Genomic DNA, 17730 nt, shown 5'->3' on the forward strand with positions numbered 1-17730 from the left:
TTTATTTAAATGAATTAGAATCTGACCTAACTTTCCTATGTACCTACATGAATACACCACAGTGAATCTCAACATCCTGCACATCCATAAGACTAGGATCCTAATTAGAATAAGATATACTCTATGTTTGTATAAATGTCAAAATAGACTCCATTGTCATGTATAACTAAAAGGAACAAACAAAACATATAAACCATATAGAATAAAACATGACATGCAGCAAGTTAAAAAAAAAAAAAGAATGCAGAACCAATAAAAAACAATTGTTGTGATTTATAGAGAGCTGCTACTGTGCCAGGTACTCTACCTGCTTTTTTATTATTGCATTGAATCACTCGAACAGTGTAAAATATTATTAACCATACTGACAAAAAAAAAAAAAAAGAAGCTAAGGGAGGCTAAATAACTTGTTCAGTATCAAAGAGCAAAACTAGACGGAGCTCAACACTGAAGTTCAAGACTTTCAGAATCCAAAGTCCATGCTCAATCTAAGAATTCTTTGCCTCCAGAATTAATTTTAACATTATTCAAATAGCATTATTTACACTACTGAAACAGGCAATTTAACTTAAAGCACTGAAAGACATATTGACATAAAGAAACATGTTTTGGTCATAAACAAGCCAAGATCTAAGCTGCATCCCTAAGTTTTATAAAAGGATAGTTGAATGAAAAATTATTTCTTTCAAGCTACTTCACTCTCATAAAGAAGGATCTCTAAGTTAGAATATTTATTTATAAAGTGTTAAATGGTCCTTCCAATCAAACAACAGAGAGACCACTTTTGAGAACTGGTCCTCAAAAGACAAATTGGAGTAAAATTCACCAATAGGAATGAAAGAGAAAAAGCAAAGTTTAAGTGTTAACTGCCCTCCCCCCAAAATGGATCTGATTATTTGCCTAAGGGACTTTCTGTTTAGTTTTATTTCTTAATATAGTAGCATCATGGAGTATGAAGAGAAACAGGGATTGGTAGAAAATAAAATGAACTTGAAAATGTCTGGGTTCAAATGCCCAAAATATGAATATATGTAACCAGGCATGACAATATGAAAGCAGAAAACTGCTGATAAGATGCTCCTTGACAAACTGAATAGTGATATATGAAGGACAAATTTAAAGTTTGTTCTTAGTTTTCTAACGGATAACTTATATAATTCAATATTTTGTCCATTAGAATGTACAAAGAGCTACAAAATATTATGGTAACCACATTTACTGTAGTTTCAAAAAGGATATTAGGAAAATAGAATATAATAAATAATATTTCAGATAAAATACTGAACCCAGGTCTCTATTTTTTCAGTACCTTTTAAATTACGTTTCCTCATGAAACCCTACTACGTGAAGATTAAGAAAAGCCATTCAACAGAGCAGAGATAGTTTACATTTGGCCATTGCATAGTTTTTAACAAAAGAGTTCAATTAAAAAGTCAAGATGTATGTTAAGACTTTAAAAGTCATGTGTGAATGTAAACCAATGGTTATATGCCACAGAGAAGCAATAATCTTCATTATTGTTTATACATTAGCCAGACTATTTAGAGCAGTCAAATTTACCTACACATTACCTACCTATATTTTTGTCAACTAATGAAATAAGGGAATACCAATATTTGATGGCTTACCTTTATACTTTATAATAGGAAAATGAGATTTCTTTTTTGAATTAGTATTTGGGAAGGTAAGTATTGTGCAAACCATGTCATTTTCCTAAGTTTGGTAACATGAAAATACATTCTCAGTTTATTTCACATGTATTTTGTAAGTTGGTGCAAAATGAAAGGAAACCAGGCAAGAAATAACACCAGACTTGGATTTCATATACTGTAGCAATTGGCAAAAAAAATTTTAAAAAAAAGTTAATATATCTATCTGACACTGAATATATTACATAAACAAATGGACATTTAAAGTACAATTTAGATATCATATTTTATGGTCATCAATGATGTCGAATTAAAACAGGTATTATACACTCAATGCCTAGGTCTGAAGTATTTTAAAAAGCTCAATATGTTAAATGCAGTATATCTCTAGAGAAATTAGGTATTGACTGCATGCCTCAGTGAGTAGAAAAATCTACAGAAATCCATACCACACATTGATCCAAATATTGCTTTTTAACATTACTAAGAATGTAACAAATTTTAAAATAGTATATTTGACAAAGATATAATTCTCTTTAATTATCAGGCAATGAGAATAATATATGTCAAATTTATATGTGCTAGTTTCGATGAAGAGTAAAGAAATAATGGAAGAAATAAATACAACATATATTACTTTAATTTTATACTGAATAAAAGCAGTTCAACCACTTAGAAAATACATTTAGGATACATGAGAGAATTGAGTTTGGAAGAATAACTGAAATGTTTAAAAACATACAGATACAGAGATGTATGATAGTTCCAGGTATAGTTATCTGTCCATTCATCTCTATGCATAATTTTTAATCTATAATAATATGAGCTAATAGCTAAGATGGTTATTTCTTTCCCTCCCTTTATAGCTGAATGAGAAAACACTTAGGTGAAGAGGCTGAGATATTTTTTATACACATTCCTTCATTATAAAAACTTAATCCATACACACACAAAAATGAGCTTTCCCTTCAATTTCTGAATAACCATTAGAAAAAGTAGGAGCAACTAGATAGTCTGATCAGGTTAATAGTCTTTAATTGAGTGGCTAACTCCTAAGATAGTTTTACATTAAAATCTGAATATTCCCTTGGCCTGACCAAACCCAGATATACTGGACACATAGCAAATGTTTGGCAACCAGAAGCTCTACTTTGCAGTGATAACTTTTGTTCTCTGTGCTTTCTTTTGCATTATCCTTCCTCCATATCTATTTGACATCATAGCTGGACTGGTACAGAAGATTTTTTTTCTGAGATTAAGCTACACAGTGGTTGTACTAAAAGTAAACACATGAATATTTATGAACTTGATCTTCTGCATTCACCTATAGGATTTATGGTCCTGTTTATTTTGGCTTCTAAATATGGTTAAATAATTATTACCTAATAATTATTTATACAATGCTGAACTGAAATGTTTTATTTTAGAATATTAAATACAATACCTTAAAAACACTGTTCAAACACTTGAGAATATCAAATTTTCCATTTTATATACCAGAGTAACTTCATATAAAAATTTCAGCAAATGTGTGTATACACATGTTCTCATAAACATGAATATATTTATATGTACAAGTAGATACAGATATGCCTAGAAGTTTAAAATATATCATATTTTAAATGCTTGAAGGTAATCTACTATTTAGGAACCCTGGAAAACCTATGATAAAAATGAATATTCCAGCATAAAACTTTCCAGCAAACACCAAAAATATTTAATGTAGGTTCTTCCCTGAATATTCCTTCCAGAGATATAATATCTTTTTGTGATCATTCTGAATTCAATTTTTCTCCCTCAAGACTGGGAATGGTTAAATCTACTCATCAACATGTATAAGATTTAAGGGAGAAAAAACTTTAAGTGGACTACTGAATAAAAAAATTGTTCAAATATTTCATGAAGATAGAACAATGCAAACACAACATTCAACTATGGAATTAACTGAAGATGATGTTCAGAATTACTACTGTCAAACTTTGGTCAGACCAACAACTAATAACTCTCCTTCCCCTTGTATAAGTACAATAGTTTCTTAGCTATTTTCATACACAAAACCAGACTAATCAGTATCAGTGGCATCAATTCAAATAAGTGGCCTAACCATAAATCAGTATCATTGTTAACAAAACTGTACAAATAGGTAAGAATCTGTATGATGAATTTCCATGTGTACCACTATGTAAAAAGTAATTGCATGTTTCTGAAAACTATTAGGTATTGTAAAATAATTCTGGCAAAAGTGAAGAATAAAACTCATCAGAAGTGAAAGAACTTTAAGCTAAAAAAAACCCCCACAATATTCTTGATGTTTATGCTTTTTAATTTAATCAAAGTTATGTCCCATTGTCTTTAAGTGCTCACTGATTTATTAGCAATGTAAATGGTGAAAAATTATGCAACTCTACTAAATTTCTAAGTGATCATTACTTTTTTAAGAAAATCATACTTGAAAAAAGGTAGTGATTTCTTTTACTCTCTGCTGGGAGTATAAAGGCTAAATTCTGTTTCAGAAATATAGTCTAAGTTTCTTAGGTATACAACCAACACACTTGTTTTACTTTTTCATCAGCTTACCTTAAACTAATGTGGGTTTTTAATTGCTCTGGAAAATGATCAAGACCCTCTACATTACATGGTCAATGGTCCTTTTAATAGAAAAGGCAATAATATACAGTTGTTTGCGCCAACTAAAACTCGTTAGAAAGTCACAGTTTAGGGTAACAGTTCAACAAACCATTAAGAAGTGCAAATGTCTTGCTGCCTTTTAGTGAAAATGTGTTCATCTCAATGCTATTTAAAAATTGTTTATTTAATTTAGCATATTTGAAAATACCTTTATAAACAAAGTTTACAAAGAATATAATTTTGAAAGCCAAAGTTTTTCAATAATCACAATTTTTTCACTAGCATAACATTAGAATTGACTTTTTGTCTTGCTGACAGAGCAACTAAGAAAGTACAGTTGCATTGACCATATTGATTGTGAACAAAGCAACCATCAGTGGGACTCAGCACCATATATTTTCAATATTGACCTCCTACTTCCTTTTCCATGGCTTTCTGGGTCGGCTATTGGATTTGGACTGCAGAGTAATAAACAGCTAAGGTTTAATTAATGGTAAATGAATACAAGACATAGGTTATGACTTTAACTAATTAGGGAATTGTTGAATTAAGTCTGCCTTGGAATGCAAGGCAGTCCAATCAATATCCAATAAAAGGACTATGTATGTAATTTACCTGCAAATGTGTTTCCAATACCATCAAAGTGAGTTTAAATAAGTAAGATATATGAAAGGCGACTAGGAGAGATTTCCACAAGTTAACACTTTATAGTTTCAAGAAAGATATCCTTATTATGGAGAGATGTTATCTTCTAGATTTCTGATAAGGGCACAAGGAAAAACAAATAACCATTCACATGTGCAACTTTATCAAGTCTGATAGTCACCTACAGCATAAAAAATTCTTCACTAACCTCTAGGGTTAACAAAAACAAGCTAGTGACTTTCTGGGCAAGAGAACATCAAACTTTGTTTACTTGCTACTCTTTGGTTCCTTCTTCTGTTGTTACAGTCTATATCCCCATGCACTATCAGAAGAAATATTCATTGGTATAATAGGAACTCACTAATGCACATAAAAACCTCAGCAGTGCTCTCACTCTTCAAACCGACTCTGCCAAGGTCATCTCATGCAGTTTTATTACTCTTGACTCTAATCATTCTTCTGAAATAAAAGTAAGAAAAAGAAAAGAGAAACCCACCTACTCCCTTGTGGGCATCCAAGCTGGTAAACTCTATCGTCCCATTATGGCCTTTTCTAGGATTTTCCTGATACTGTTTGTGGTTCCCATTGGGACAATATCTGTAGGAAAGTCCATAATCTGCAAGATAAACCTGGAAGACATGAACAGACAAATGAATAATGCTTTTGTCCTCTGAAAATATGGCCTTTATAATTAAGTCTTTAGAAGCTGATAACTTAGGAACAGTCTCGGATCTATATTTTATTAAACCAAGTGGTGCCTCAGGATAACATATATACAACTAGGGGGCTATAACAACTAACTTTCCAACTTAAATCCTTATTACATCATGGGCATATCTGATTTCTGGGCTAACTTGGATTTAATTTTTCTTATTTTGGTGCTGAATTCCCTTTTCTCCAGGTGGGCATCCAGATGTCATAAACCACAATATGTCTTTTTTACCTGTATTCATAAAGGCTTACGAGGCTCGGCCTTCCTTTGTAACCCCTCCCAGAAACAAAACAGTTTTAAGCACGGAAGAGACATAAAAGCAAACATTCTAAAAATATAAATCTAATTTTATAAGTCTCCTCTAATAGGAAGTATAAAAATAGGGAATAGACTATAGAGCTGATGTCTCAAAATAAACCAAAAAATCACCCTCATGTTGTCTGTATTTAAGAATGGAACATCAATGCAGGACTTCTGGTCTTTTAGACTGATCCATATCACTACTGTTATCTTTGTAAGTCAATCAGAATTGCAAGCAGGGTCTCCAAACAGAAATATAGACTGTTCAAAGTCAGACAATTCAAATGAATTTTTCTCATATTACTTTTGGAGAGAATATAAAGTGGGAAGGAGTAGTTTTACGGATATGTCATATGTAGAATGGAGAATTGCTGGACATTTTTTGCAACATAGATTCAGAAAATGTAGTTCCCACCCATCTGCTACCATTCCATTCCCCTGCTCCAAAACAAAGCAGTTTCAACTTTTAACACATGTAGTTTCATATATATATTTCTTTACAATGTAGGAAATATTTCCAGAAGTGGCTTCAAGATAATAGATAATTATAACCTGCATTTTAAAAGAAAATTCAGTATTTGGATATTAGTTTAAACTTTTGGTTTTAGGATAGCTTAAGTAGAGGATATTTTGAACTTCAAAATATAAAAGCACAAATTTTATTTGTTGGAGAATATCACTTGCTAGACTGAAAACACATATTTTCATTTGTCTCCCTCTCCCACATGTGCTGCTTCTCAGTATATCCTTAAAAGTAACAAATTTCTCCACCTTAAATAACCACACACTTCAGGAACAGTTGCTTCCCTTCACTATTTCTGATGCATTTATTTATCTCTTTATTTCAAGAACTAAATAGACTTCACCTGGAAGGGTATATATGATAATTCAGCAAACAGAATTATGTTTTAGTACATAAGAGCAGTTTACTATTTTTTAGAAAGTGCTATCAAAAAGCTTTTCATGTTGTCATAAGACCAAAATTTTAAGAAAGAATACTAGGCACCAGGGGTGTTCAGTACTTTCATTGACCCCAACCATCCTTCTGAATTCCTACAGGTAGGTAACATTATCACCATTTTGTTCCTGTGGAAATGGAGGCTTAATGTATCTGTATGAGTTGTGTAAGAAAAGGCAGCCAGGATTCTATAGCAGTTCTGACTTTAGAGTCTTCACTCTCAGTCACTGTCAAAAAAAAAAAAAAAAAATGCAGCAGGCAATTGAGTTAAACTCACAAGGGAAACTTTCTTCTCCAATGAAACAAAAGGCAGGAAAGTTTATAAGTGCTAGTGAGCCAGTGGGAGAGTACTAGAGAATGTTAGAGGGACATTGGTCAATGTGAATATGCCACATATGTTTGCTAACTGGCACTGGGTTACTGTATCCCACAGAGACTACCATCCTGCATAGGGACAACTCCCAGTTCCTTAACAAAAACATGCCTATGTTCTAAAATTTGTAAGACTGGGAGAAAATCTGTCTCAAAGGGACAGGAAAGGATTTACAATTTTGAGTTTTCTTAAGTAAATACTCTAAGAAAAGGGAGGTCAAGACTATGGTAGGGAAGAAACCTGTCAAAAGTTTAGTTAGGTTGATGGGCTCCTTATAACCATCTTGGTCTTTGCTTAGCCATAGGTCTTAGAGTTGTGCTAGGATGCTCAAAATTTGGCAGAGCAAGGTTTAAAGACAAGAAGCTAATAATATAGAAAGAAGGCATATATTAACTATATTTTAGTCAATGAATATTTCAGATGTAAAAGTGATTTAAAGCATGCACAGTCACAGCTTCAAGGAGCATGCATATACTCGAAGAAAGTGATCTTTAAAGCACGCTAGGTATTATCCAGCCAACCAGAAATGCTCTTGTTAGTCTTAATAAGAGTTACAGGTAGAACTCAAAGGATCATGAATGATCAAAATATAAAATTAAGATTTCTTAGCAAAAAGAACAAGTCTCCACTCCCTTCCCAACTCTCATACATCTTTTTTTTTATAATCTACTAATTCAGATTTTTGTCTCCTAATTTAGCATATAGTTCAAAATATTTATATTCATATAGCTTTACGAGAATTGACCTGGAAAATTCTAAAATTTTTAATGAAAAGTTTGCATATCACTAGCATACATCATCAACACTATTAGAAATATAGTCAGGGCTCTATTGAAGATATCTAGGGGTGAATGGAGACTTTATGTAATAGAAAGCAAAGTCAATAATCTGTCTCAAATAATCAAAATGTCAACAAATTAATTTGACTCAATTATGTCAAACTCAAAGTTTTACAGACAGTCCAGAATTTTGCCAGAACAATTCAAAGACAGGGAATAAGGGCTTGGAAAAATCGTCAAACAAGAAAAAGGAGGGAATAAAGGAGCTAACATTTATGAGATTCTATTATGTGACAATTACTGGGCAAAGTACTTTTCACAAATTAGTTCATTAAATCTACACAACTATTCTCAAACCAGGTAGCACTGGTTTGATTCTATGAGGAAGCTGACCATTCACTACTTAAATAACTTGCTCATGAAACGAAGATGGAAGCAGTACTCAAATCCAGATCAGTATGACTTCCAAAATCATCCTCTCTTCCCCTCTTAATAAAATATAGAAGTGTCTCTGTCAATTTCTGAAGTCATATCAACATCAAAAATAAGTTGAAGCAGAACCCAATCTACAGTAGGGGTCACAGGCTAGGACTTATTTTTGTACCCTTTAAAACTAAGAAAATGTACATTTTTATGTGATTGTAAAAGAAAGGAATGAAAGCTGAGAGAGGAAAAATACATGACTGTAAAAGGAAGGAAGAAAGGAAGGCAGGAGAGAAAAGAGAAGCAGGGAAGGGAAGGAGGAAGGAACTAATAGAGAACCACATGCGGCCCAAGGAGCTCAAAGCCTAAAATATTTACTATCTGGCTCTTCACAGAAGAGGTATGTCAACCTCTAGGGTGAAATTTGGTTTAGTTATTTTTTATACTATCCTTTTTTCTCTCTGTGTAAAATAAAAAACAGATAGCTTATACTTTTTCACTTTACATATAAATATGTATAATATTCCTAGTTTTAGGCAGGCCTGCCTTAGGAAACCCAAAGATTTACACCAGAATTGAGTATGGGGTGATTATTTGCATTGTAATAAGACTAGCCATAGGAATATTTAAATAGCTATCTCTCTAATGCATTTTAAGTGAGTTTCTTTTTATGCCCTTTTTCTGAATACAGTAACCCCTTCCTTCCTCCATAAGTACAAAGGACAGCCCTGCTTCAGAGTACTTTCTATTGTACTTTGCTGCCTCTCACATTTCCATATGACACTCCATATCAATTATGTCCCTTTCCAACTTCTTGAGGGGAGATGCACCACGTCAGTATCCACATTTACTAAGTGCAAGTTACCAGTGCTCACTGAAACCATTCCCTTGGAGGGTCTCATTGTTTTAGTGTACTTCTTATATCGTTCCCCTGAAAAACACCCAAATGGAACTAATGCTTCCATGGACTCTCAATTTTAATATCTTATAACTTAACAGATAGTGTGGCACCCATCAAGGTACACTCCCATTAAAAAAGGATTGGCCTTTCACCTATAAGGAATACAATAGGCCCACAGCCTCCAGCAGCAGGGCCACTGGATCTGCTGCACAGCCTGAGAACAAAAGCCATACCATTCTTAGGCAGCCTCACAGATGACTAGTCATGGGGAGGAAAGGGAACCCTCTTCTACTCAATTGGTATCTCCAATCATCATCATCATCATCATGTAAAAATCTTTTTATTTATTTTTATTATCATTACTTTATAATAAATTATAATGATAAATATTATTAGAAATAGTTATTTGTTGGCATTATTTTTTAAAAAAATTATTATTTAAAAAAATAATAATCTTTGCTATGGAGCCCAGAGATGGGTAGGCCGAGAATGTCAAATGTGCATTGCAGTCCAATGTTCTCCCTTTCACAAGGGTCAGATCCACAGCCTACCCTGAGAGCTTCCCTATCCAATTGTGTTTACTCTTTTTATCTTGCACAGGTATCATATTCCCTTCTCCCAACGAAGTCCTTGTATCCTAATTGTCTCAGCATCTGTCTCCCTGAGAACCTCATTTGACACAGCTGGTCAGTAAATAATATCCTTGATTAATAAATGAAATGAAGATGAAAAACACATAATCCTTCAAGTACTACCAATGAGAACACAATTTGCCATAAGCCAGGATGTACCCATATACGCCTTATTCTCAAGTTTTGCACTTGGTTAAGCTTTTATTTCCAGTTGCCTTTGCTGCCTGATGCTTGCCTGGACAATAAAGGCTTTATTTTTCCAGAAGAATGGGTGAACTAAGGATTAAAAAGCATCCTGTGACAATTCTCCTTGACATAATTTGTATCAGAAGGGCCTTTATCCTCAACTGGGCACTTCTCCAGCGCCACCCCAAGTACACTCTTACCTTCTACCACACTTTCAGAATTCACACTTCTACTTCCTGGACTCACCTGAATCCTATCCTGGCACTGAGATACTTTCAATCATGAGCAATGTCTTGGTTTTCACTTGTATCCCTGTGGTTTACTATTATAATAATGTAAAAAAGTATTTAGCTTTTATTTATGTCTCAGTTCCATATCTGGAAGCTGTAAGCTCCAAGGAGAGGAAAGATCAGGATAAGGTGCACACACCTTTGTATCTGTGACATCTCAAAGGCCTTCTGCATGGTAGGTTTAAATAAAATTTTATTGATTTGACTGATAATAATTGGACCAACTGAACTAATTTCTTTCCATAGATATCTGGGCACCAAGCATAATAAACTATTGGGAATTGTACATTTTAATAAGAAAAAAAAAAACGTACATTCATTGAACTCTTGCTAAGTGAGGGCATTAAGTGCCTTATACTAGACAAATCATTTAAACCTGATTAGTCTAATAAGTTATTTTAAGTTCTTCTAAGGATGAGAAAATAGGATAAGGTTTGGTGTTCTGTGCAAAACAAACTTATAGCAGCTAGAAAAGCTGGGCTTTGAACTTAAATCAGTCTGACCAGAAGACTGAGTTATTTTCTATCTGGCCCACATTGAGGAAAGGGAGAGAGCTTAGCACATCTGTAGGTAGAGAAGTAAGATATGCTCTGACAAAAGTGTAGCAGCCTATGAAAGTTTTCAGCAAGTTGAGATTATTTCCATTAATAAGACTCAGAAGAAGCAGCAACATTTAAATTGGGCCTTGAAATACATCTAAGATTTCCACAAATGGAGATAGGGAAGAAGAAACAACACAAGAAGGAAAACAAGGTGTGGGTTGGCGGGTACTGGTAGTCTAGAGGTTAGCGGAAACACAAGTCAGAAAAAAAAAAGATCCACGTTCATTTACAAAGAGCCTTGGAAATGGTGCTAAGAAGCTGGAACACAATTTTTGTAAGTAAATTCATGTCACTGAAAGGCTTTGCAAGAAAAAATATCAGCATTGGCAGCAGAACGGAGTGTCAAATTAGGAGACTATGACAGTAGTTCAGGCAAGAGGAGTCTGGACTAGTGGTACTGGTGAAGGGAGACAAAAAGGGCCACAAATTATAGGATGGTTTTTTGGGGTGGAGACTGTAAAGAGAGAGTGACTGGATAGGGAAATGAGGATTCAATGAACAGAGAAAAAAGGGATCAGAGGAGGAAAAGATGTTTTTAAAAGAAAATGATAACTTTTGTACTCAAAGCAAACTGGCCAGTTGGAGATGAACAGTCTAGACCAACTAGCTTCTGTTTCTGTCAGCTTATGTTGGAACTGAGTGACACAGTAGCAGCTGATGGAAAAGAGTATAAAGGATCTCTTTCTCATCAAGGTTTGATCTTCCTGCTCCTGGAGAATCAGGATTCCCCAGTAAGGAGTAGCTAGACTGGCTCAAATGGAAATATAACTTTCAATTGGGAAGATTCAGTGAAGGATAGTCAAGAATAGGAGCTCTGGAATCAGATTCCCTGGGTGTAAGTCCTGGCCTTACCTCTGATTCCTACTGTATTCCTAGCCAAGTTACTTTACTTCTTTGTACTTCTGTTTCATCATCTAAGAAATAACCTACCCCTCTCAAGTGGTATTGAAAGGACCAAGTGATTTAAACCTATCAAAGTCTTAGACTAGTATCCAGAACATAGCAAAACCCAGAAAATAACAGCTAACCAGACTATAAATCATGTTTCATAAAACTAAAGAATTCTTGTGGGGCAAAATAAAAAAAAAATGGGTTCTTATCAGCATGACAACCAATAAAAGATGGTATTTTCTAGCAATTGTATTGGAGGGCTGTGAGGGATAATCTGGTCCCTATTTCTCTCCTTGGTTCTAGTGGCCTATGGCACTCCTTGGCTTGTAAATGGTGTTCCCCGTCTCTTCACATTGTCTTTTTTTTACCCATGTCTGTCTCCATGTTCAAATTTCCCCTCTTCATGAGATCACAAACCATACTGAAGTGAGTCCTCCCTAATGACCTCACTTTAATTTGATCATCTGCAAAGACTCTATTGCCAAATAAGGTCACTCTCACAGGTAATGGAGATGAGGCCTTCAAAAGCTTTTGAGGAAACAATTCCATCTACAGCAATCACCATTCTGTTTGTAAATAACCAGAAAGGGTTCTCGCTACAAGAAAGCACTCATAATGGCCACATTCAACTGTGAAGGTCTCTTGACATTGATAGATCTCTTCCAAAAGAAATTTACGATATGCACAAATGACTTACTGTACCTGGCTATACTACTGCTGGAAGTAACTGTTACAACTGAATGCTGACTAAATAAAAAATTCATATATGCATTAATCTCTTCAATTTCTTATTGTTCCCTTATCATTCATATATTAAGTGTATTATGCATTCCATACTCTCTGCCAGTTGATGGTAACAAATCAGTCGATAGAACACAGCCCTAGTTTTCCCATTGACATGATCACAAATTTGATTTTCTGAAAGTCCAGTACACAGTACAGAGAGAATCACACTAACCTAGTTCTATACCAGTAGTTTCTTAAATCAGATCTGCAGCTAACTACCAGTTCTATATGGTGAGAAATGAAAGGGACAAAAGAGATCACGTAGGCTACTCAATTTACAGAAGGGGAAGATGGACCACTAAAAAGCCTACTGAATTATTTAAAGGAGAAAGAGATCTGCAGTACTGGAGTTTTATTAACTAGAATAAAAATTATCTGTATTCCCAACTTCTCATAAATTTAGAATACAGAAGAAAGTGAAAGAAATAAAACAGTACCTGATATTAAGAAATGGCTGTTAATTTTGTTGAGTGCTAATGACATGATGACATGATGAACTTCATTGTTTTGAAGATGTATACATACTTACATATTTAAGTAGTATGTCATAATATTTATAATTTACTATAAAATACTTCAGCCAAAAAAATCAATAAAACAAAAATTTTAAATGTTAATTTTTAAAGCAAGGTATCTATGGAGCCCACTAATTTGTAGTATGTTTAAAATTTTTCAAAATAAAGTTTAAAAAATATACTTTGCCTAGAGACAAAATTTTATATTTAACAGGTTCTCAGAGTTTTAGCACTGGAAAATAAGCATTGCAAAATATTAAATACAGACCCAAATTACAAATTATAGTTATTATGATATTGTCTTCAATATTTTCCATCCATTGATACACTCTCATAAGACTAATCACATAGCTATCATTCTCATAGTATTCTGAAATACAAATTTTTAAACAATGGTTGCAATTTGATTTTGAAACAGACATCTTAATATGTTTAAGAATAAACTTTCGAGCTAGGTGTGGTGGCAGCTATCTGTAATCCTAGCTACTTGGAAGGCTGAGACAAGAGAATCATAAGTTTCAGCAACTTAGCAACTTAGCAAGGCCAGTTTCAGCAACTTAGCAAGACCTGTCCCAAAATAAACATTTTTAAAAAGGGCTTGAAATGTGGCTTAGGGGGTTATGCACCCCTGAGTTTAATCTTGGTACAAAAAAAGAAAAAAAATAATAAATTGATAAGAGAAACATTGTTATATCATGTATTTGATTAAGTATTTCTTAAAAAATTAAGTAAATAAACTGGAGTTCAGAAAAATAATAACACACCACAGAAAGTTAAATGAAAATAAAATTTAGGATTGACTACTTTCATTTGACAAATCATACTGAAAGAATTCTAAAATAGCTCATAGAAGTGATTATAACATATTCAATTTTTATTCAAAGAAACATTTGGTGATAGGATTATTTTTTAAATATGCACTATTAATATAAAATTCATAAAATTTTAAAAGTTCATATAACTAAAGTCATAGAAACAATTTCAAGTTTCCTTTTTTAACTAAAAATATACAGTAGGATTTCACTAGGAAAAAATAATATGCATGTCACTATATGCTACAAGTGGCCAACATCACCATGTTATATTTAATCTATGACACAACCCTATCCACGTGATAGCAAACCACTTTAAAACAGCCTCACCAGCCGTAACATACAGTTAATGTTATGGCATTATCAAGCTAAGATATACAACACTACTTAAGGTATTATAAGAACTAAATTTTATATATGTTCAACAAAGAAAATGCCACTCCCAAAATTGTAACCATATTATGTACACATACCATGTAAAATTCTTAGAACACTTCAAACTCCATCTTACAAGCAACCATGATTGATAAATAGATTGTGTTAGAATTCCCTCTAGCCAACAGTGAACAAGCAACTTTAATAAGGCTTATGACCCTAAACTATGGATATTTGAGAGACTCTGAAAGTATTTTGTCACCAGATATATAGGTCAGATGCTACAATTCCTTCTCCAAAATCTATAATTTTTTTTCTAAATTTAAACTTTTTAACTTCCTTAGTTTTGCAACAATAGGCTGTGGAAACTTTATAAGAAACATTTCCTTCTGGAATGAGCATTCAGTACTTGGAGAATAAATTTTTAGAAAATCACAGAATTTTAGATCTAGAAGGAGTCTCTGAGATCACTTAGCTGAAGTCTCTTATTGTATAAGTGAAAGTTAAAGGCTGCAGATCTGATCGATGGCAGATCTGGGACTGGAACCTGGTCTCCTGAGTTATTCCAGCATGGCTCCCAGCAGTCAGGAGGGCCATCACAGGTCCTAAGTCATGTTTAACACTCCAGATGTTGACATGAAGAGCTGCTCTCTACCTGTGAGGGTCACCCTCTTTGACTTAGTATGCAGCTTTGTAATAGAAAGATACTGAATATGAACAGGCATGCAACTTTACAATCAAGGTACTTCTGGCAACAAGTCAGATAACAGATACTATATCTAAACTGGCTTCATGTCTTAGACAGTCAATGAAGTATCACTTGAAGAGTTACATAAAAGAAATATGTACACAGGCCCCATAAATATAAAAGGAAGAAAGAGAATTGTACCTATCTATAAGCCTTAAGGAGTTCATTTTTGTTCAAAATATAAAATAACACAAGGCAAGTGATACCTGAGAGCTTCTAGGCTTAAAATACATATTTGGAGCTAAAGGGAATCAGAAAAGGAGATCAGTATAGACCAGAATCAAGACTTCACCCAAAAGTAGGGATGTACGGTGGCACAAGAAAAAAAATGCTTTTGATTAACAGGGAGTGCACCACTGGACTAAAAGGTCTGGTTTTGGCTAAACTGCATCAACCTTCTTCACTGTGACCCCTGAGAGATCCAGGGTCTTACTGAAAACCACCACTTGGTATCACTTCTGGTAATGCCTACATAAGCAACAAAAAACATTTGTTTTCTAAACACTAGATCAGTACTTATAAGCCTAACTCTCCAGTTATAAATTAGACAATAGTATATTCTAAAATCAGGAAACTTTAAAACTTAGCTTAGGTTGTCCAAGAGTTTACCTTAGGTAGTCCAAGAGTTTACTATGATGTTTACCTATTTCTATAGGAAGATTCAGAAAGACATTAAAGGACATCACACAATAAATGTTTTAAAAATTAGTTAATACTTTTATAGTATCATTCCTTAAAAAATTAGTTAATGCTTTTATATTATCGTTCCTTAAAATGTTATCTCTTCTATGCTTCTTAATTTAAAGTTTTAATTTGATATTTAAACAAACCTATAAAAAGGACAAATAACATTTTATATAGTAAATAGGGTATTACCACTGAAGTATTTTGTTTAGTCTTTTGTCTAAAATAATTAATTCTTTAAGATCCTTGTTAAAATTGAGATGGCTTGAAGGATTGGAAATCCCTGACCAGGCATGGTGGCGCATGTCTGTAATCCCAGATACTTGTGACTCTGAGGCAGGAGGAAAAAATTCAAGGGGAGCCTTAGCAACTTAGAGAGAGACTATCTCAAAATAAAAATTGAAAAAAAAAAAACATAGGAAATTTCTAGATTTGTTTTAACATCTAAATCAAGATAATACAATGGCATGTTTTCAAGAAACACAAGAAAAAGTGAACTAAGTATTTTAAATCCATCCAAGTTTATCTTTCAAGTATCAATGCAATCTTTAAAAGTTTAAAAAAATGCAGTGCCAAGACCCGTGGCACACATCTGTAGCCCCAGTGAATCAGGAAGATTGCAAATTTGAGGCTGGCCTCAGCAACTTAATGTGGCCCTAGGCAACTTAACAAGACTCTGTCTCAAAATTAAAAATAAAGTAAACAAAACCAAAAGGGTTAGAAATGTGGCTCAGTGGTTAAGCACCCTGGGTTTGATCTATGGTAAAAACAAAACAAAACAAAACAAAACAAAAAACAACAAAGTGGACATGTACCAATGGGCACTTCTTGAACAATGTACCAGGAGATGAGCTACATGCAATCAGAAAATGACAGAATAACTTTGGTGAGAAGACAGAAGGGTAAGTACTTAAAATATTACATCTAATAATAAAACAAAACATAGGACAAATTAAAGGAATTATAAAAATGTATTTTTTTTAAAAAAGTAAAATTAGTACAGCTAAAACATGAGATGACAATGGTAAGACAAAGAAAAAAGTGAAATAAATTCAATGATAATGAATAAGCAGTACATGGAAGTAAATGAATACAACAGCTATAATTATAGAAGTAAAAGACTGAATAATAAAAGGGCCTCAGAGTCTCTTCAACAGATAGAAAGGTCAAGTTAGTAACAATGAAACCACAACTTTTCTAAATATCTCCTCCATCCTTCAAATATATTTAAAGGATATAAGATCAAATTAAATATATAAAATTAAAAAGGAGATAGAGTAAATATTGTAATGACTATCCCATAGCAAAGCAACTATATTTATAGGAAGAAGCTACAGGAGAATAAAGGAGACAGAATTGCACATAAGAGATTTTTGTACCTTCTTGTATAAAATATATCACCTGGATAAAATCTAAGTAAAGGTATTGATTACAAATAGAGTCACTAAGGCGGATAATTTAGGTATATATTAAACTTTATACTCTGAAAATAAGGACTATTTCTTAAGCAAACATGGAAGACTAACAAAAACTAATCATCTTCTAAGTAACAAGTAAACTACAAAGAGTAAAATCACTAAAATATCCAAATCATACTGTAATAAATTTAAGCAATTATAAAAAAACAATTTTAATAAAAATTTAAGAAACTTTTACTGAATCACTTTTTGGCAAAGGAAAAATATAAGCCTTCTAAAAACTATACAGGTAAAAATACTGTATATCAAAATCCATGAGAGACAAATCAGTAACCAGAGGAAAATTCATAGCCTTAAACACTATGGAAATAGCTTTTAAAAAAAAATGATTTAAAGATGGTGGAATAGTGCAAGACAGCATTT

General features: G+C 33.3%; 1 protein-coding gene across 3 annotated transcripts in view; it reads right to left on the reverse strand.

The window, feature by feature from the left end:
• Vrk2 (VRK serine/threonine kinase 2) overlaps positions 1 to 17730 on the reverse strand; it is a 108533-nt gene that overhangs the window by 32970 nt on the left and 57833 nt on the right. For all 3 annotated transcript variants that reach the window (XM_015479647.2, XM_015479648.2, XM_048804303.1), the window contains exon 7: positions 5419 to 5551. In XM_015479647.2, coding sequence (XP_015335133.1) covers positions 5419 to 5551 — 133 coding nt within the window. The remainder of the gene's footprint in view (positions 1 to 5418; positions 5552 to 17730) is intronic.

The sequence above is a fragment of the Marmota marmota genome, unplaced genomic scaffold, assembly GCF_001458135.2.
Source record: "Marmota marmota marmota unplaced genomic scaffold, marMar, whole genome shotgun sequence".
Lineage (NCBI taxonomy): Eukaryota > Metazoa > Chordata > Mammalia > Rodentia > Sciuridae > Marmota > Marmota marmota.